This window comes from Colobus angolensis, unplaced genomic scaffold, assembly GCF_000951035.1.
Source record: "Colobus angolensis palliatus isolate OR3802 unplaced genomic scaffold, Cang.pa_1.0 Scaffold515, whole genome shotgun sequence".
Taxonomy (NCBI): domain Eukaryota; kingdom Metazoa; phylum Chordata; class Mammalia; order Primates; family Cercopithecidae; genus Colobus; species Colobus angolensis.
In genome coordinates, this window is record NW_012118655.1 from 475,503 (window position 1) to 497,872 (window position 22,370).

Genomic DNA, 22,370 nt, shown 5'->3' on the forward strand with positions numbered 1-22,370 from the left:
CATCCTGCAAACCCATATAGGGCGTTGCTGTGTGGGAAACCCTGTGTAGGAAGCAGGGGTGAATCCTGAGGGAGTGTGGGGTGTGTAGCAGTGGCTCTCTGCTGGCCCCTCCCTCACCACTTCTGATTCCCGAACACTCTGTTCCTCTTAGATGTATCGCTGTATTACCGGAAAGATACAACTGTGTCTCTGGGGAGGCTGTTTAATGGAAGGAACTGCAAGATGGATAGCTGTCTTTTCTCTCTTTTGAGACAAAGTGGAATGTGAGGCCAAGGGGAAGAAGAGAATCTTTACCGGGGTACATGGGGATAAAAGTTTGAGACAATTGCTTTAGCTCAGAAAACTGTGTTCAACCACAGTTTAATCTCATCCTTAAAGCTGTTTCACTAAAATAGGAACCTGTTATTCCACAGGGCTGCTTATTAGAAGAAGAAGGATTTAGGGAGGTCTTTTAAAGTCATTTTAGTGATTTTTTTGAAAGAAGCATTTGCCGGAATCCACTTGTCCCCAAAGCATCTGCTGTTTTAGGAGCATAACACTAGTGGAAGCATAACAGGAAAGGAAAGCCAGCGTCAGGATAGGAGATAGGCTAACTGAGCAACCCACTTTTATTTAGTCAGTGTAGGATGCCTGTCGTGGGTTCTATGCTGTTTTGGGCACCATAGACTAGGTAGCCCATGGGTCAAATGCAACCCCCACTTTCTCCACTGTTTTTGTATGGCCTCTGAGCTAAGAATGGTTTTTATATTTTGTAATGGTCAGAGAAAAATTCCAAAGAGAAATAATATTTCATGACACATGAAAATTATTAATACGTGAAATTCAGACTCCATGGTTCATCAATAAAGTTTTATTGGAGCACAGTAACACTCATTCCTTCACGAATTGCCTATGGTTGCTTTTATGCCACAATGGCCAAGTTGAATAGTTGTGGTAGAGACTGTGTGGCCCACAAAATTTAGATCTTTACAATGGAAATAGAAAATATTTTGTGTATTTTTTATAGAAAACAAACATCTATGGAAAATGTTTGCACACCCCTGACCTTTTGTTTCTCAGTGTGGCTCATGGGCCAGAAGGGTTAGTGTCTCTTATAATTCATTAGAAATGCAGAATCTCACTCCATTTCAGACCTACTGATTCAAAGTTTGCATTTAGTAAGATCCCCAGGTGATGTGTGTGCAATTAAAGTTTGAGAAGCCTGCATTAGATGATGTGCTTGCTCGTGAAAAGCCTGTGTGAATCGTACTCCACAAGACCAGCTCTACATTTGGTGCCACTTGTCCTTATTTTCTTGGAGTTACATGCGATTCCAAGCTCCCATTCCCCCATGTGGGGATGGGGATTCCTCTTCTACTCACGGCTTCACAGCGATTCCGGAAGCTTCCTCCATGCAAGGTAATGTGGGAAGAGCTTGTAGTCTTCCAGCTATCACCATCACGACTGTTTCGTCATTGACTGTGCCCTTCACGTTCTGCTGATCCTGGGCTAGTGGCTTCCCTGTGGTACCCGGAGCCCCCTGTGTCCAGCAGCTGGCCTTCCTAGGAGCATCACACAGCCATTTTAATTGGGCTCTGCTACCTTCTGGGACACCCACCACTCTCAGGACTGGCTGTGTTCCATTCTCCTTCCAAGCTGGAGGAATTCCCTCTCTCTCTAGTCCTCAAAGGCATTGCCCTTTTTTTTTTTTCACCCCCTGGGCTATTCATTCTTTCAAATAACACTGGCTTTTGTAAATGATAGAAGATGGCCTATTTCCTGGTATCTCTGCTTTAGGCTTAGGAATACGATCTTCCTGGAAGCTAGGGAGCGTTTGGATCTTGGTTATCTGCTGAGGTCAGGGGTTGGGGCAGGGCCGAGGCGGGAGTGGGAGGTAGATGGAAGTGAGAACAAGTGCATACAAATATCCTATTATCCTAGCACCTCTACACCATGTTATGATGCAGTTGAGGGGACACAACTAACACCATCTAGGACAGTACTGAATCTGGGATATCTTCCTGTAGAACAGGAGACAGGTTCTGTGGGAGCTTAGAGAAAGAGAGATTATTGGGTGGCAGTAGACAGGGAGGTGTCTTCCTAAGGTGGCAGGACTCAGCATGAGTGACTAGAGGTGAATGGAAACCAGGAGTGGGCCAGATTGAGGAAAAGTTCAAAAATAAAGCCATTTGCTTATTTTTGTTCTAAGACCAGAGGGTGTCGGATTTCCCCAGTTGGGAATATTATACTCCACTCACTGGGGACTTTTTCAGTAAATGTTTTGGGTTTAAGGATTTTAATTGTCTATAGTATGTTCATTGCTCTTAAAGAGGCAATTCAGTGAAATTTGAACTTGGCATTCCCTTTCTCTTACCCTTCTGGCCTAAATGAGAGTAGCTGTGTATGTTCTATATTTCTCACCAGGCTTGATTCTGGCTTTTCTTGACCACCTGTTTTCAATTTTAATTTGTGTAGCTGCTCTTAGAGAAATTACCTGTGGGGAAGTCATCTTGCCTGTCTAGATTCCTTACAGATGAAGCCTTGGTAGGGCCATGGCCAAAGTCACTTAGAATGCCCTTGGACAGGCATGCTGGGCATCCTGAGTTCACAAGATCTGAGTCCATGCACATTGGTTGGAGAAAGCAAACCATGAAGACATCCCTGCTGGTGTGACCAGATCCTGGAAGAATTGTTTCTTGTGTATACCAGACACAGAGGCTGGCAGATCCACAGATGTTATTTGAGATGTGTGCTGATCCACTGCATCTCTTTCCAAATTGCTCTCTTAGGAAGCTGAAGCAGGAAGGGTCCTAACACAGTGGACATAGAAATATACTCATCATATACCAAGTATAAAAAAAAGAGGATTCAAAATTGTGTCCATGGCCGGGCTTGGTGGCTCATGCCTGTAATCCCAACACTTTGGGAGCTGAGGCGGGTGGATCACCTGAGGTCAGGAGTAAAACCCTGTCTCTACTAAAAACACGAAAATTAGCCGGGCATGGTGGCACACACCTGTGGTCCCAGCTACTTGGGAGGCTGAGGCAGGAGAATCACTTGAACCCAGGAGGTAGAGGTTGCAGTGAGCCAAGATCGTGGCACTGCACTCCAGCCTGGGCAACAGAGTGAGACTTGTCTAAAAAAAAAAAAAAATTTACCTTCATGGTAGGATACTAATTTGTTTAAAACAAGATATATACATTGAAAAAAGATGTAGAGAGAAAATCAAAATGGATGATTTACATAAATAGGCTATTGTCTATGTGATATTTCTCACTGCAACTTATTTATCTATCTTCTCCTTTTACTCACCACCCTCTCCTTCACCCCCTTTGAGATAAGCAACATAAGAATCTGGATATGTGAACTTCAATAGCTTTCTCTCTGCATTGTGTAACCAGTTTGCAAACATGTATAAACATTTACAGATCTGTTTTGGTTGTTATTAAAAAGGAGAGTGAGAGATTGATCACATTATATATACGTTGCATCTTCTCCACTTAAGTGTATGTTCTAGAAATCCTACTGGTCAGCTAGCTCATTATTTTTAATGACTGCATAATATTCTGCAGTGTGGATATAACTTATTTCCATTTGATGAGTACATACCTTATCTCTCGTCTCTTGTTGCTATAGACAGAGCTGAAATACTCTATGTACACATATTCTTACATGTTAGAGCTTTTGCTTCTAAAGTATACCTTTTGAGAAGTGGGAATTCTGAATCAAAAGGGGTCTGTAGTTTTTATATTATGTATATTTTAAGATTGCTTTGTAAAACAATCTACATTTCCATTAGCAAAGTATGAGAGTACTCTTTCCCTAGCATCCTCTTTGGTATAAATGTTGTCATTTTCATTTTGCCAACCTAAAGAGTATGAAATGGGATCCAATTATAATTTTATATTCCTCTGATTACCAGAGAGGTTGAGTATGTTCTATATGTTTATTGCAGGTAAGGATCTGCCCTTCTATGAAGAGTCTACTCATATCCTCTCCCTATTTTTCTACTGTACTGTTTATCTTTTTGTTGCCAATTAAAAGAGCTCTTTGCCTGTTATTGATAGCTCTTTATTGGTCATATATGTTGCAGATTTTTTTTCTGATTAATTTGTTAATACCATTGACTTAATGCTATATATTGCCATATAACTTTTTGGCTTTGAAAAATATAATCAACTATGTCTTTTAAAAAAATAGCTCATGAATGCCCTGTCTTGACTGAAAAGATTATCCTAAGTCCTAGATTGTACATAGAATATCCCAAATTTCTTCTTTTATATGATTAAAAAAACAAAAAACTTTTAAATCTTAGGTTCATCTGGGATTTATTTTTATGTCAGGTTTGAGGGAGGGATTCAACTCTTTTTCTTCCAGAATGAATAGTCATTTGTGTCAACATCATTAATTAAATAAGGCATCACTTCCCCCACTAACTAAAAGACCATTTTGTCATATAATTTCCCATAAACATTGGGTTCTAGTTCTGGGAACTCCATTCTTTTCTACGGACCTATTTGTCTTTTACTATGGCAATATCATACTTTTTTACCAGAATTTTCTTATTAAATCCAGTAGTTACTTCTCAGTCTATTGAATTCCCTAAGTATAAAAATCACATCATTATCAAAATAAGTAAAATTTGTCTCTCCTTTTTGAGATTATCTTGACTATTTTATTGTCTTATTTTGTTGTATTCATGAGAACTTTCAAAATTAAATGTCATGGCAGTATAGGACTCTCTTGATTTTGATGCAAATGGCTTTAGTGTTCATTATTTACTGCTCACCTTTATTAGATATTCTGTATCACATTTTAACTTGCCTTTTGATTTACTTTGAGTTTTTATTAGTTTTTTTTGGATTTTTATCTTTTGATTGAATCATATTTCTCTTTTATTCATGCAGTGATTTATTTTGATTTTCTTGTTTTGAATCATCCTTGAATTCCTGGAATAAACCATATTTAGTTATAGTTTATTTTTATTTATACTACTGGGTTGTATTTGTTGACATTCATTTGGAATTTTAACATCTATTTTCATGAGTTGGATTTGTTTATAGTTTTTTTTGGTACTTTGGTTTTAGATTTAAGTGTATATTGCTTTGATAAAATGAATTAGGGAAATTTTTTAGCAGATGAGAATAGTTTAAATAAATTTCACTGATTTATTCTTTAATGATCATATAGAACTCAGCTGTGAAATTATCTAGTTCTATTGACTTCTTCAGTGGTAACCCTTTAGTCACCTTCTTTGTCTCTGCCGTGATACCTCTAATTGCTCACCAAATTCTGGTGTCTCGTTGTTTGGGCACACAGCAAGATTGCATTTCACATTCTCCCTTGCTTTAACTAGCATGTAACTAACTTGGGTCCAATAAAATGGAGTAGAAATGATGGGTTCTATTTATAGGCCACACTGTAAAACCTCCCATGCACACTCTACCATATTCTTCTCCTTCTGCCAGATAATGTAGGGCCACATGATGTAAGATGCTTTGGTCTCTAAATAACTGAATGGGAGAAAGCTCCCCTATTGTCCAGAACACCTACCCAAGACTACTATGTAAGCAAGAACTTCTACTTGTTAGCATAGCCTATCTTCCACTATTGCATATGGTAGCTGGTCTTTTCACGTTTTCTACTTCTTCTTTGGTCAGTTTGGGTAGTATCCATTTTGTTAGTAAATTCACCCATGTCTTTTAGGTTTTCAAATTTTACCAGAGTTGCACATAGTATTCTCTTCTAATTCTCTATTTTACACCTATGGTCAAATCTCCATTCACATTTCCAATCATATGTATTTTATCCTTTCTTAAACCTACTCCATCTTATAAGATGTTTTCAAAGAGCCAGTTTTTGCATTTATGTACCTTCCTATTAATTTCATTTTTATTCATTAATTTTAACTTTTCTTGCTAGTAGTTTTCTCTATTTTTGAATATTCCTGTTTTAGAAATAATTAGGGCATGTAAGGTTGTACATTTCTTTTGCATGCAGCCTTTGCTGTGTCCCATACATTTTGACTGTCTTCCTCTTCAGTTCTTACTAGATGATTTATATTTTTAAGTTTGATTTTCTATTTGTCTGAAAAGCTACTCAGGTAGGAGCATGTTTCTCAATTTCAAAATCCTTAGGATTTTTGATACTTTTAATTTTGGATTGTGTCGAATTATGAGATGAGAATGTGGCCTATCAAATCTTTACTTTTCAAAATTTTTAAGTTTTTATTAATGACCAATTACATAATCAATACTTAAAGTGTCTTTTGGACATATGAAAGAAAGCCCCTGAATATTCTTTTTTTTTTTTTCCTGAGATGGAGTTTCGCTCTTGTTGCCCAGGCTGGAGTGCAATGGCATGATCTCGGCTCACTGTAACCTCCGCTTCCTGGGTTCAAGTGATTCTCCTGCCTCAGCCTCCCGAGTAGCTGGGACTACAGACGCCCGCCACTTCGCCCGGCTAGTTTTTTTGTAGTTTTTAGTAGAGACGGTGTTTCACCTTGTTAGCCAGGATGGTCTCGATCTCCTGACCTCGTGATCCGCCCGTCTCGGCCTCCCAAAGTGCTGGGATTACAGGCTTGAGCCACCGCGCCCGGCCTTAGATAAATATTCTTGATCCAACTTGTCATTCTTTCTTGGTTTATATCATTTTTTGGTCTGCTATTTCTGTTCAATTCTGAAATCATACATTATAATTTTATTTTTATCAAAATCTCCTATCAAGAGTTTTGGCTTTATGATATTTTAGTGCTATTTTGTTTTGTTCTTAGTGATCTGTATTTTAATAAATTGTGCCTTAACATTCACCTTATCTGATGTTAATATCGTCTGTTCTGGTTTGTTTTCATTTGCATTTGACCACCTATTTTTAATCTTTCTTTATGGCATAAAATGTTTCTTACAAATTACGTATAGATCTCTGTTGACCTGAATACATATTTTTATTTTTCAGTCCAATCTGATGATATTTGTATTTTAATAAGAATGTTCAGCTTATAAAAATTAGTGAAACAATAGATATGATTAAATATATACTATTTATTTTATTTTTATGTTTCTCCATTTGATTACTTTTGCTGGTTTGGCCAATTACTACTTCAATTTCTCTTTCCCTTTTTAATTTGGACATCTTACTATATACCATCTATGCTGACTGTTATCTTTATTTCCAGGACATTCAAAGGCATATTTCTATGCAATCAAGATATCAATGATGATTTTACACCCCCCTCCTTCTGCCAGGATATTTTACTCACCCATTCATTATCATCCTAATAAATATATTCTGGAGACAGGGTCTCTCTCTCTGTCACCCAGGTTAGAGTGCAGTGGTGCAGTCATAGCTCACTGCAGCTTCAAACTCCTGGGTTCAAAAGATCCTCTCGCTTCAGTTTCTCAAGTACCTAGGACTAAGCTGTGTACCATCATGCTCAGCTAATTATTATTATTTTTTATTTTAGAAATAGGGTCTTGCTATGTTGCCCAGGCTCACCTAGAGTGATCCTCCTGCCTCAGCCTCCTGAGTGGCTGGCATTACAGGCATGAGCCACTGTGCCTGGCAGCAGCCTAGTAAATTGAGCCTTTTATGAGTACTTTTACTTCCTTACACTTGCATACGCTGTAGGCAGATAGGCTTTTAGAAGACTTTTATTCACCCTACCTTCCACTACCCCTAATTACTGGGCTTTGCTGAGATAATTAAACACTTCTAAAACTAAATGTTAAATTTTTCTTTGCAGAATCCCTCCTCTTTTTCAAGTATTCTTATTTGTCACTTCCATTACCTGTTTCCAGTCACTTTAATACTACCTAATTAGATTTAACTGTACAAATTGCAAGGTTCATCACGCCACTGTTTTCTCTTCTTTTCATCTCACCCATCTTGAGATTTCTGTTTGAGTTCATTTATTTTTTGATCAGAATATCTTCTTGAGATAGGGTATGTGGGTTATGTTTTCTATGAACTCTTGCATCTGCAAATATTCTACAAATTAGACAGGTGGATAACATCTGCATTGGACACTTGGCAATGTATGGATGGTTTTGTGGTTTGTTTGGGTTTTTGTTTTTTTTGTTTTTTGTAATTTTTTTGAAACAGGGTCTTGCTCTGTCACCCAGTCTGGAGTGTAATGGCGTGCTGACAGCTTGTTGCAACCTCAACCTCGTGGGCTCAAGTGATCTTTCCTGCTTCAGCCTCCCAAGTAGTTAGGACTACAGGCATGTGGCACTGCACCTGGCTAATTTTATTATTATTTTATTGTTTAGTAGAGATGGGGTCTTGCTAGGTTGCCCAGGCTGGTCTTGAACTCCTGGGCTCAAGTGGTCCTCCTGCCTCGGCCTCCTAAAGTATTGGGATTACAGGCATCAGCCACCATACCTGGCCTGGATGGTTTTCCATTGTCTTCTGGATTCCAGTTTTGCAGATGGCATATGATTGAAGTCATATTATTTTTTCTTTATTAGTTACCTGTTCTCTCTGTTTGGAGCTTGTGACATTTTCTCCTTATCTTTGGGACTTAGGAGGACACCTTGGTGTATGTCCTTTCCCATGTCTCTTGCAAGAAGCTCAGTTCCATTTGCAGACTCAGGTCTTTCTTCAAGTCAGGTAAATTCCTTACTTCCGTTTGTGTAATTCTCGTCTCTTCTGTATTTGTTCCTTTTTCCCCTTCTGGGATTATTGTTATTCACAAGCTGGGTTTTTAGAGTCTGTTCTCCAAATATCTTTTTGCCCCTGATTTTTATTTATTTGTAGTTTTGCTGTTGTGTGTGTGTGTTTCTACTTATCTTCTAAGCCGCTAATCTAGGTCTCTACAGCAACTATCCTTTTCATCAACTACTCTGCTGAGCTTTTTAGTTTGAAAAATCATGATTTTTATTCCCAGAAAGTCTTTCTTGTTCATGTGCTGTAATTGAATACCATTAAGTGCGATTATTATTTTTTGTTTGAGTTGCCCTTTGTCTCCTTTAGCAGCTCTGTTTCATCAACAGCTTCCCCTTCTAAGTGTTTTGTTTGCTCATGTCTCCAGCTTCTGGTCCTCTTTGTGGGTGACTTTTTTTTTTGGTCCACTTTTTTCAGCTTAGGACCAGCTGCCTTCAGGCAAAGTCGACAGAGAATGGTGGTGTGTGAAAGAATTAAAGAAAGAGGAAAGAAACACGAAAGGTGGCTCACCAGTCAAGACAGGTTTGTTTTAGAGAAAACAAACCTGAGAAGAGCTTCTGGCCCAGTTAGGTCAGAGGTACACTCTTTTACAGACTAAGAGTTTTTAAGGATTCAGGGTGGGGGAGTTTATTAGAGGCTTGGACTGCTTCTGTGTCTCTTTGCTGTGCTTATCTGGGAGGGAGAGTTGTGTGTCTGTTCCCATACATTGTTCTGCAGCTGCAGGCATACCCCCGCTGCTTTTAGTTTCCCTATCTTAGTGCACCTGAAGGGAAAGGAATGTGATTATTAAGGCCCACTGTTGTACTGGGGCCCATTGTATGAGGGTGAAGTTTGGCAGTTACCCAAGAGACTTTCCCTCTGTGCCCGAACTGTCTTACTTGTGTTTTACTGTCTGCTCTTTTTGGCTGCTTGTAGTTAGAAGAGAAGTGATTTCCTTGAAATGCATGAGGCTAGAAAAGGAGCTGGAACTGAAAGTGGTGGTGTTTGTCCAAGATGATGATGCTCCTGCTCTGTCAATGTGTTGCAGTCTCAGCTCCTATTACCTTGTAGGCGCGGTACCACCAGGCAGGCTGTCGGTTCCTTGCAGCACCAAAAGGAATCCCCTGAGCTAGGCTACAGAGGACTCAGTAGGCCTATTCAGCTTCCCATCCCTTCCTCTGGGCCACAGAGACAGGAGGTCCTCTCAGAACATTCTTGACAGCTGGAGTTGCCTTCCTCCCAGGGGCCTCTCCCACTCTGGGCCAAGCTTTCCCCAGGATTCAGGGACATCTGATCTTGCTCCTGTGTCTGTTCTTAGATGTTGTTCTCCAGGCTCTCTCTCAACCCTGCAATGACCTTTTCCACCCAGCCCTGCAGATCCTGAGGTCTCACTTAGACTCCACACCTGTGTGCTGCCCTCAGTGGCTCCCTGCAGTTGAATTGGTGCTGAGAGAAACACTACTATCTATCAGCAGGGGCACATTCAAGCCACCATTATCCAGAATTGCTTCATCGATTTCTGAAATTTCAACAGCAAATGATAGAAACTTCCAAGCAAATATTCTTTTAAAATTTAGATTTCTTTGAAATCTAAGGAAAATGAGAAGGTTTCTACCTTGCATTTACTTCTCTATCCTGCCACAGTCTAAGAGAGGGGTTTCAGTGTTAGTTTGAAAGGATTTTTATTCATTGAGAAGTGTTCCTAGAATTTTATTAGTAGCTGCATACAACACCACTGCTGCAGAGGCCTAATTCATCTAGACTGGAATTACTTCCTTACTAGGATCACTTGGGGACTTCTAGGTTTAATCCATCACAAAGTAAGAGTTCCAGAATCACATGGGGATGAGATTCCATAACCAGAGAATGGAGGACTTGGTGAAGCATGAGGATCAAAGTGAGAATCTGGAGATGGCAAGGAGGTTTGAAGTGACATCAGAGCAGGCTGCAGGGAACTGTGGGCCCACGACAGTGATAGTGGATCTTTATCATTCAGGGGATAGGGGACAAAGTGGATCCTGATTCACTGGGAAATCAGTTGGCCAATATATTATCATCAAATATCCTTTCCAATGAGAAGAACTGGCATGTGACCTAGGTCATGGATGTTGGTCTTTTTCTTTGACGATCGTGACATCTTAACAATAATTGGGTCATGAAGAGGGATTTGAGAGATCCTCATTTTTTAGCATGTGTTTCATACCAAACAATGTGCCTGGTGCTGTCCCATACATCTCCTGTAATCTTAGCCAAGACTCTTTGTTAGGTAGCATTTTCACAGTTTATCATGAGGAACGAGACTCTGAGAAGCTAAGGATCTGTGAATACGAGGTCACAGGGCAGTAAATGCTATGGGACATCTCACAAGCTGATCAGGAGGTTGGCTCCGATGTGCCAGTGTTGTTGGAAAGCACAGGTTTTTGTCCAGCACTGGTTCACACAGTGCTTAGGCTGAGAAAGCAGCCACTGGCTGTTTGCTCTCCTGTGCCTGGAGCTGGGCTCATTGCTGTTTGGGAGGGGCATTTTGGAAGACACTTCTGCTGCACGGGCAGTAGCAGGAAGACAGGTGTGACCAGCAGCCTTTCCCAGAGGACAGTTTTCTATGGCATTGGCAATTGAAATGGGAGCTCAGTTCCCAGACTTTGGAGGGTCCTCAATGGAACAAGGAGGGATACAAAGAAAAAAAAAAAGCAAATACATAATTTTAGTGGGAGAAGAAGGCATCCAGCCCCATCACTAGAGGCAACAGCTGTCTGTAGGGCTGTCCTGTTGGTGACCATGCTTCTGATGGCCTATTTAAGACATCAAAAAATAAATAACATATGAAAAAGAAGAAAATAAGATGTAGTAAAAGGAGGAAAGTATCAAATTGAAATTCATCTTGCATAGAAGAATATGACTAACGCCGGATAAGGACCTTTGTCTGAAAAAAAAAAATGTTTTAAGCAAATGTCTGTTTACCTGCAGCATCTCACTTTATTTTAAAAGGTAAAAAGCTTTAAAAGGCTGAAAAGGGATGATGCATGTCAGACTGTCACAGCAATGAAGCCAGGACTCCCTATACGGGAGGGTTCAGGGCTGAGCTTTTTTTGCAATTTGTGGTGGTTTGTTATAGTTTATTTTCTGCTTAATGGGTTGTAGTTTAAAGCAATGGGTAAAAGACACACAGAGGGCTTATAGGAAGGTATCCCTAGTCAAACCAGCCTGGTAAATAAGCAGTTAGTCCTCCCAGCCTCTGCCTTTTGGCTTTCCTGTTACTGATTCAGTGAACAAATTAAATTTCACAAATGTTTAGCAAACATCTACTGTGTGTCCAGTGCTATGCTCAGCATTATGACATCGAAGCCTAAGCCCTGGCCCTTTTCCCTGGAGACTTGCGAAGTCCTGCAGGCTAGCCACCCTGGAAGGTCCCTGTACTGGTGTCCTTGGAACCTGCTGATGAAGAATCCCTGGGTCTTTGTCCTTGACCTCTGCAGGCTTATGCCCTGCAGGCTGGGCAGCTCAACAAGGTGGCAGTCCCCATCTGCATCCCAGGTAGTCCGCTGGAGCTTCACAGCTGCAGCGGGGAGAATTGTGTTCTCTGCCTCAATCCAGCTGCTGTCTTTGAGAGGCCAGAGTGCCTGTTGTTTTAAATCCTCTAGCTCTGCTGAACAACCACAGGGGTAGGAGACAGTGTGTCTAACTCTGTCTTACAAATGGGATACCTGAGTGAGGGAAGACCAAAGTACTTGACTCCCAAGTCATTCAGGGATTTGGAGTTAGAGTTCAAGTTCCCACTGTTTTTCTCAGCCCATCTGAGTCAGGATGAGTCATATCTTTAAAAAAAAATCTGACTTTTAAGAATGGTTTTGCATGAATCTAGTGCCTATGTGAGAGTTGATAATATGTGTCACAGGGTCAGTTTCTCCCACTCAGAGAAAAAGACCAATCAGCTTTACATTCATTCCCCCCAATTTTAGAACAGATGGTTTTCTGAGCACTTAGAAAAAAAATATGGTGATTGCTACAGGACAAGCATGGCTTGCCCAAGAACCAAGCATGCCGTGTGAACCTCGGTTCTTCTTTCCTGTGGTTGTTTCCCTCGGAGGTCAGGAAAGGATATAGGAAGGCTGACATCTTGCCCATATGCTGCCATTCTCTTCCCTAGTGATCTAAGTGGCTGCTGTGCCAGGATATGGCCACAGTCTTCATTGCAAGCCAGCATCATGCTTGGTATTCTTGTTAGGCTCTGATTTTTCTCACTGGAGGTTGCCTTCTGGGTAAAAAGGTGGTTCTTTTCTTTCTGTGACTTTTCAAAATCTTTGGCATATTCAGTTTCTAAGTTGCCTAGTGTTCAGAAGGCATGGCCTTTGGAATCACTCACTGTCTACAGGTGGGACAATCATTGATATGCTTAGCCAGAGAACAGTGAACAGAGTGCCTAGAAACAAGGGTCAGGAGGAAGCTGTGTGCTCTCTGCATTTAGGGATTTAGGAGGTAAGAAAGGGAGAAGGAAGGATCTTCTGTGGCTATTCGGAGGCCTGGAATATTTTTTCAAAGAAAGGCAGTACAGAAATTAAACAAGTTTTTGAAAGATGAGGCTCAAAGACAAGGAAAGAATGGATTTGTTTTTAACGATTTCAAGTAGAATTGAGGCTGTTCCTGCGATTGTTGGAAATAAAATTGGTTAGAAAATGATGTCAGCAGAGAGTGGAGACTGTGAACCAGGAAAATAAATGAGCTCTGAAATCACCTTCTATTTTATAAATATTGTTTCTGGAGCTGAGAAAATTGAGACAGATTATTCCTTTTTCTCTCTCCCAAGCTATGGGTGGAAGAAGCCCTGAGTTTCCCATTTGGACCTTGTGAGGAGCATCTCATCTTGTCCTGGCGCGCTAAGTAGCTTTGTCTGCATTTAGACACACTCCATTTCCCTTTCAAGGACCACTATCAGCAGTAGCCAATTACAAACACACCTCATAACACATTATTGAGACACACTGCACGCAGATAAGCTGGAGAGATGTTTAATGATTGTACCACATTGCGTCCATTACAATCTGTCCGCACTGCCGCAGGACGGAGGGGCCAGTTCCTGTGTGAGTGTCTCTGTGTCTGTGTGTTTATGTGTATTTCATTTTCACTGCATCCTAATTAGATATAACTCGAGCCAAGCCAGTTTATACTCTCAAGGAAGGAAAGGGAGAATCATTTCACATTCTGACAGGCTCCTTTTAAGCCAGACACTCCTTGTCTTTAGTTTTCTAAAAGTATCAGTGCTATTAGCAGCCTGAATTCATCTGAGAACAAGCAATGATGCATTTTCCGACTCAATGGGTGGTTTCCTTCTGTTATCTGTTTCTCGTGGAGAAGTAAAAGGTGGGCAGTTCAGAGAAATGTTACACAGGCAGTCACTTCCTCCACTCTTTCATCTGCTGGCTTGGTTTTGCAGTGAGAGTTTGCTGAATTTTATTTTCTCTGCCATTTGCCATTGCTGTTGGTTTTGAAGTAATGGCTGCATTTGGCCACAGTAACTAACAGCTGCATTCCAGGCCTGTGTGAAGTGGCAGCTGATTCACCAAGCACAAGGCCTCCCTTTATGGTGTTAGGAGTTGGAATCTGGGAATGAGATAACAGCTGGGCTGAGCGGGGTGTTTAACCAGAATCCTCACATGTTGAGGTTAGAAGCCTTTGAGTTGATCAGGTCTACTTGCCCTCTCCGTAGTTGATGTTGAGACTAGGGAGAGGAAGTTACTTTCTCAAGAGTATCAGCTGGTTAATGGCAGAACTTACCTAGAACCTGGCCTTTGTGCCCCTAGTCCAAGCTCTTTTCAGTCTGCCTGTTCCAAGCTGTGCTGTGCTTGCCTCTGTAAAAATCCAAAGCTCAGTAGGGAGCAGGGAGCTGCCGACAGGAATGTTGGGTACCTGCTAGACCCTCCAGCCATGACAACTATCACAGAGCATGCATATGATTAATGCTTATATAGTCCTTATTCCCCAAGGACACTATTTGTGTGCTGCAGAGGCTTCTGAAAAAAGGGCATATGATTTCAAAGGATTATTTTATCAAAGGATTGTTTTTATCCTCATTCTTTTGGAAAAACCGAATGCCTAATGCTCCAACCAGTGTTGCCTTTCTTGCATTTTGCTCTTGGAGATCTGGGCCTTCCTTGAAGGAGTAGCATAGGGAAGAGAGAACAAACCCTGTGTTTGCCTTTAAGTCAGCTAGAGATGTTTGCAGCCTGATGGAAAACTAAACTGGGTTAGGTCTTCTAGAGCCTGCCTGTGTAGTTGAGCGGGTGACGTGTCCAGCCTCCCTAACTTGGAAAAAACTTACTGTTCACACTTCATTCATACGTTCCTTAGTCCTTGGCAAGCAAATTGCTTTTGAAGAATTTATGTCCCCATCTGCCACTTCTATTAGTAAGGGCAGTATCTGTGACTGATGTAGTGATGATGGAGTCCTGGGGCCCTGGTGATTTGATGTTGTCCACATGAAACTTCAGGGTTCATGTGGGGTCAGAGGCAGGAGTCTGGCCTTGGTATTTCCTGAATCACACCGCCTGACTTGGGAGCCTCTGTTTGCTCACAGCCAGGCAGATGGTGCCAAGTAGTGGCGTGTTCCTACTGCTACTTTTGCAGCCAGCCAGAGATATGAGACAGGACAGCTAGCTAATTGGTATTTTGAAGAATCTGCTGTGTGTTTCAGCGTGAGTGTGTGGGTTGCTGGGGAGGTGGTGAGAGTCTGAGGTGTGGGGTAAGATCCTAGTCCTAAAGAATCAGCTGTTTTTTGGCTAATGGTCTATGGGAGAGCAGGCCTCAAGCTTTAGAGGAAAGTTAAAGGAGAAACAGGACTGAGGTGAAATGATCAGCACCATGGAAAGCACCCTGTTGCTTGAAGTTTAGGAAACCGTTCCTAATGGCAGAGACTTGGCCTCATGTCTGTGCTTTCCCTACTATTCTTTGATAACAGGAGCTAATGAGAAGGAAAGAGTTTTTTTTCCTTCCCATTCTGCTAATAGAGAGACTGAGTCTCAAGAGGTGACTCGTTTGAGATGTAGTGGTGAGTCAGTGGAATAGGCAAATAGGACTTCCTGTATAATGTGGCAGCTGCACCAGACAACCTCTTCTGGCTGTTCCTCCTGGATACCATTACAGTCTCCTGGTTGCTGGACACAACAGCAAAGAGAACAATAGAAAACTCCAAAATGCTATTTTCAGTGGAATTAGAGGATAGATAACATCTGTGGAATGTGCAATGTGTACAAGGGCTGTCCTGAGCAGGAGGGTTTGGGAGAGGCCATGACGGGGAAGTAGAGGTTTAGGAGAGTAGCTGGTGGGCTCAGGAATAGCAGGTGGCAAAGAGTGCCAGAAAAATACACATCCTGGATATGAGGGGCATCCTGAAGAGCCACAGCAACATCTCTTATTTGTAATCAATGCAAGTAAGGACTAGGGTGAGCAGAACTGAAGAAACGTACCTCCTGGGCCTGCTTTGATTTGGAGAAGCAGAGGAGGTGCATTTATACAAAGGACCATCCAGAAGACACCTATCTGCAAGAAACAATGTTTCTGGCAGCAAATAAAAGAGCCTTCCTTCTTTCCTTCCTTAACATGTTTGAGATACAACATACATACAGGAAAGCACACAAATATTTTTCAGTTTGATAAACTTTTGTGTGACCACCATTTAGATCAAGGTACAGAATCTTTTCAGCAGCCCAGAAATCTCCATATACCTCTTTCTAGTCATTAGCCCTACCCCACAAAGAAAGCTTACTTTAGTAATGAAAGTCTACTCTGGGCCCTCCTTCCATCCTCAGAACTTCCTGCAAAGAAATGGTCCGAGAAAGCCTATCTCATGCAACAATAAGTAATAAAAAAGTAATTAGGGTCATTAGTAGATTAGAAGCAATGTTATTAGAGGGAAGAATGTCAGCAAGAGCCATGAAAATTACCCCCAAATAAGGAACATTCCCAGAAAAATAATTTTAGGAGCAGATGAAAATTCTAATCACGTATTTCACGTGAATTTATTTATTTATTTATTTATTTATTTATTTATTATACTTTAAGTTCTAGGGTACATGTGCATAACGTGCAGGTTTGTTACATATGTATACTTGTGCAATGTTGGTGTGCTGCACCCATCAACTCGTCAGCACCCATCAATTCATCATTTATATCAGGTATAACTCCCCAATGCAATCCCTCCCCCCTCCCCCCTCCCCATGATAAGCCCAGTGTGTGATGTTCCCCTTCCCGAGTCCAAGTGATCTCATTGTTCAGTTCCCACCTATGAGTGAGAACATGCGGTGTTTGGTTTTCTGTTCTTGTGATAGTTTGCTAAGAATGATGGTTTCCAGCTGCATCCATGTCCCTACAAAGGATGCAAACTCATCCTTTTTTATGGCTGCATAGTAAATAACTCAACAAAGTAATCATTTCTATGAAGAAAGACCCACCAAGCAGAGATAAATGTTCAGGAAAGGATGACAAAATGGCAAGAGGTGGTGAAATGTGAGCTGGCAGAACTCAAGGAGGAAATAAAAGAAAAAAGGCAAATTTGTCTCAGAAATGAAGTTGAAGTTGGAAGAATCTCAAGGGAAAATAGACACTGTGGAAAATGCAACGTGGAACATAGATGAAAGGTGAATAAATGAAACCTAAATCAGGGAAGCATTAATAAAGATTAGAGAGAAAATGATTGACATAGAAGACAGGCAGTTGAGAGCCAACATAAGCATAATTTTAGTTCTTGAAAGAAAACAAAAGAATAACAGATTAAAAAAATAGACACACAGAAAACACAAACAATAGAACAAATATTTAAAATATTGGGGAGGCTTTCATGATATAGAGGAAGACTTAAATCTAAATGTCGAAAGAGCACAAATTTGGGTGTTGCGCAAAATTACCCAGAACAGTTCACACCAAGATTATGGCCTTGGGAAGTTTTAGACAAGAAAGATAGGGAATAACCCCTCCCCTCCCCTTGCCTCCCTTTCCTTCTGTGAAAGCAGGATAGGAAAGTGGGTGTGGAGGTGGTGGTCAGGGGACATGGCTAGAATGGTTGGACGATTGGTTAAGAGAAAGAATAATTTATTGAGCAAGTAAATAAATATAAAGAGGATAATAGGAACCGTGTTTTTTACTGTTTGAAAGGGGATTTCTAAACATGGAAAGAAGGAAACCTAGAAAAAACCTAGCATGCTGGATTGGAATTAGAAGTGTCAGTATGTAGATATATACATACATATTTTTCTTAGCTCCTTCATCTGAAAGCAATGGAACTCCAGTAGCAATGAGTGCATGCTGAGTACTCAGATCTTGGTTTCTTTTTTTCTCTTTTGAGATAGGGTCTTGCTCTGTCACTCAGACTGGAGTGCAGTGGTATGATCTTGGCTCACTGTAACCTCTGACTCTGGGTTCAAGCAATTCTTTTGCCTCAGCCTCCTGAGTAGGTGGGATTACAGGCATGGGCCACCATACCTGGCCAATTTTTGTGTTTTTAGTAGAGATGGGGTTTTGCCATGTTGGCCAGGCTGGTCTCGAACTCCTGACCTCAAGTGATCTGCCTGCCTTGGCCTCCCAAAGTGCTGGAATTACAGAAATCTTGGTTTCTAAATAGTGCCCCACACTGCAAGTTACCAGGGCGCCTCAGAGAAGTGGTCAACTTAAGGGATAGGGCAGAAAAAGTATAAAATGAACCTGAAAGACCTTGTCTTTCCAGAAAGTCAGGAAATGCTCAAGAAAAGATGGAGATGTGTCAAAAGGACACAGAAGCCGGCTTCAAGGACTTTCCACTGACCAATTGACAACAATATAAGCATCAAAGTAAATATCAAATAATCAGAGTATTAGATTACAACCTATTGAATAAAATAGGAATCTGTAAATCCATACTGTTAAAAATAAGTGAATGAATAGATACATAGACAGTAAATAAATAAGTGCAGGAGAAGAGACTCTTCCTTACAAAAGGATGACAACTGAAAAATGTAGAGAGAATGATAGAGGTACATATTCACCACTTGGTCACCATAACTGTGGTAATTGGCAGAGATTGGTAGTTGCTGATGGATGCTGTCTTGTGAGTGGAGGTTTCATAAGAAATAGCATATTGGCACAATATTAGTAAAGCTTCCTACAAAAGTGTAATCAAATGACATGGAAACATGGTGAAATTTCAGTGGCAAAATTTGGCAGACACCAACTTGGCCAGATGATGACGGTTAACATCACTAGCGGTGGGACAGGTTGAGCTAGTGTGCTCCTGGGTGTGATGGGCTGAGAAGAACACACCGTCATGTCCACTGTGCCAAGAATGCATAGCTTGTATTTGGTTGCAAGGAAACATCAGATGGACATAGCCTCTATAGAAGGAAAGGCCTATACTGTTTCAGACTTTCAAAGATTTGAGAAACAGAGAAAGACTGAGGAATTCCTACAGACCAGATGAGACTGATGAGACATGACAACTAAATGCAACATGTGTTGGTAGATAGGATCCTGGACCTGGAAGTGAAAAAGAGACATTGTTGGGATATTTGGGAAATTCGCATAGGATCTGTGGACTGGGTCTGTGCTATATCATTGTTGAGTTTTTGACAAGGAGTGCTATATGGTGATTATATAGGAGAAGGGTCCTAGTCTTTGGGAGGCATGCACTGGAGTATTTAGAGATGATGGGAACATGTGAAAAAAAAATCTATATCTGTTTCTATCTTCTGTCTCTGCAAAAATGGGGAAAATATAGCAAAATATAAAATGTCACCATCTAGAGGATTTGTGTGGAGGAGGTGTAAGAATTTGTACTGTTCTTGCAACTTTTCTTTAGGTTTGAAATGACTTCAAAATTAATAAAGAATGGTGAAGTAAACAATAAATAAAAAGAAAGACAGAAAGAAAGACTCCATTGGGAATCCAGGCAAAGAGATCAAGTCACTTATGAGGAGAAAAATATCAGGTTGGCCCCAGTTTTTTCTGCAGCAACTTCCAAATGCCCAGAAGACAGCGAAACAACAGCTACAAGATAAGCAAAGACAGAAAGTGTGAGACAATGATTTATATCCATTCTAGCCATCTTTTAAGTATAAAGACAATTTTGGACATGCAATAACTCTGGGAATATTGTTCCCATGAACCCTTCCTGAACAAACTAGTAGAGGGTGAACTTCAGCCAACAAAGTGAAGATGGAGGGTGAGCACTGAATATTTTTAACGGTAAAACTAAACTAAAACTGAGTAAGACAAATATGAGGATTAGGAGAACAGAGGAGAATATAAATGTTCTGTGCCCTGGTGATGTAGAAGTGACACAACCAACAAATACTGAAAGGCAAAGGGGGAAAAAGGAAATTCTCTGAATGCCTCATTCTATAATAGCAGGGAGTCAAAAGATATAATTGAGAACTGACAAATGAAGTAATATAAGCATAATTAGACTTAATAAATGGTAGACACTTAGAGGATATTATTGACTAAAATCAGGTGGTGGGACTGAGACAACAGCATTGCCGGAGTAAATTGTGCCTACGGGCTATGTAATGTGTGTGTGTGTGTATGTTTTCTTCTCTATATACAGCTGCCATTGCATTAACATCTCTGTGCACTTTCACAACTGGCTGTCAGGATGTATGTCTCTTTCTCTCTCCACCCCAATCATGCCTTTGCTCTGCTTCTGTGGGAAGAACAGTGAAAGGGAATATACCAACTTTATCTCTGCTTGTAATGTAGAGTTAATAAGTCTTATCTAAAGACATAGGTTAATGTTGTAGTTATGAATGTTACCACTAGAATAAAAACACAAACCTTCCCAGAAGAATCACACCAGAAGAGCAATCACAGAAAGATGAAAAATAATGCCAAGAAACCCGGAAGACATAATATAAAATGAGATCTAGGAATAAGCCTATTTTTCATATCACTAAATATAAATGAATTTAACTTACCTTTTAAGAAGAGTTTCAGAAAGGATCACAAACCACAACCCAATTCTAAGTTGTTTATAGAGATGCCCCTAAAGGAAAGTGATACAGGAAAGTTGAAAATAAAAGGATGAGTAAAGGAACACCAGGCAAATGCTTTAAAATGTTCATTTAAAATGGAGATATAAAAAGTAGTAGTTAGAACTTGCATTAGACAAAGTGGAATTCAGATTAAAATGCATTAAATAAGATAAAGAAAGGAACTATGTAATGATAAAAGTTACATCTCACAATGAAAAAAACTTAACAGCAGTACTGAAAACACAGAAATTTTAGGAGATACAAGGAGAAATAGACAAAAACATGCTAGTAACAGATCACTTTAATTTACAGGTCTCAGTTTTCACATACCTGGACAAAGATTAAAAATCAATATGGAAGCTCTAATTAAATAAGTAATAAAGTAGATCTGGTTGATAAATAGCAAACCCTGTAGATTAAATGAAGAGAATATATCTTTCAAGGGCCTATGAAACATTCACAAATATTGACCATCTATTAGGGAACATAGATAACCTCAATAAATCCCAAAAGGTAGAAAAAATACAAACAATATTCTCTGATTACAATGCAGTTAAACTAGAAATTAATACTAAATCAGAAAAGCAAAAGGCCATTTAACTGAAAGTAAAATCCAGACAAAACAAAAAACACTCAATGCATGGCTGAAAGAGGAAAAGAAAAACTGAAATTGCAGGTTTTCTGGAAAAAAACAATGAAATCACTAAATAACAGAACAAAGGTTATATAGCTAAAGCAGTACTCAGAGGAAAACTGATGGCCTTAAATATTTACACAAAAGAATGATCAAACATGAATTAATCATCTAAGTCAAGAAGCTCTATCAGAATAAAATGAAATATTGCAGAAGGAAAGCAGAAGGAAGAAATAAATAAAAGTAGAGAGTAATGAGTTGGAAAACAAAGCAGTTAAAATAAATTTCAAAGCTGGTTTGGGGGTGTATTCGTCCATTTTCATGCTGCTAATAAAGACATACTCGAGACTAATTTATAAAGGAAAGAAGTTTAATTGACTCACAGTTCAGCATGGCTGGGGGGGCCTCAGGAAACTTACAATCTTGGGGGAAGGGGAAGCAAACATGTCCTTCACATGACAGCAGCAAGGAGAAGTACGGGTGCCCAGCGAAAGGGGAAGCCCCTTATAAAACCATCAGATCTCATGAGAACTAACTCACTGCCACAAGAACAGCAGCCTGGGGGAAACCACCCCCATGACTCAATTATCTCCACCTGGTCCCTCCCACAACGTGTGGGGATTATGGGAACTACAATTCAAGATGAAATTTGGGTAGGAACACAGCCAAACCATATCATGGGAGAAATAAACAACAATAAAATAAACTAGTAGTTAATCCAATCAAGAAAATGTGGGAGCAAGTACAGATGCATAAAACAAGGAATGATATGCGGAGAACAGTGACATAAACAGGAAACTAAAGGAATCAGGCAACTACTTTGTTCAGCTCTATGCAAATAGATTTGAAAAGTGGATTTTTTTCAAGAAAATAAAAATTACTCAAATGGGCCCAGAAAGGAATCCAAAATTTCTAAGGCAGAAATTTTTTAAAAAATTTAAACAGGTATACACTCTTCAAAGAAAAATGCACTAGTCCTCAAAGAAAAATGCACTAGTCCAGATGGTTTTACAGAGGAAATTCTACCAAACTTCCAAGGAACAAACATTCCAGGATATTCTAGAGCATAGAAAAAGAAGAGAAACAAGCATAACTTTTACCAAAACCTGACAAAGTAGGCACACATA

General features: G+C 40.2%; 1 protein-coding gene across 4 annotated transcripts in view; it reads left to right on the forward strand.

The window, feature by feature from the left end:
- The window catches only part of GALNT14 (polypeptide N-acetylgalactosaminyltransferase 14), a 228,318-nt gene that overhangs the window by 14,625 nt on the left and 191,323 nt on the right, over positions 1 to 22,370 (forward strand). For 2 of the 4 annotated variants that reach the window (XM_011960556.1, XM_011960558.1), the window contains exon 3: positions 8,502 to 8,586. The exons of the other annotated variants lie outside the window; for them this stretch is intronic. In XM_011960556.1, coding sequence (XP_011815946.1) covers positions 8,502 to 8,586 — 85 coding nt within the window. The remainder of the gene's footprint in view (positions 1 to 8,501; positions 8,587 to 22,370) is intronic. 4 annotated transcript variants of the gene reach the window in all.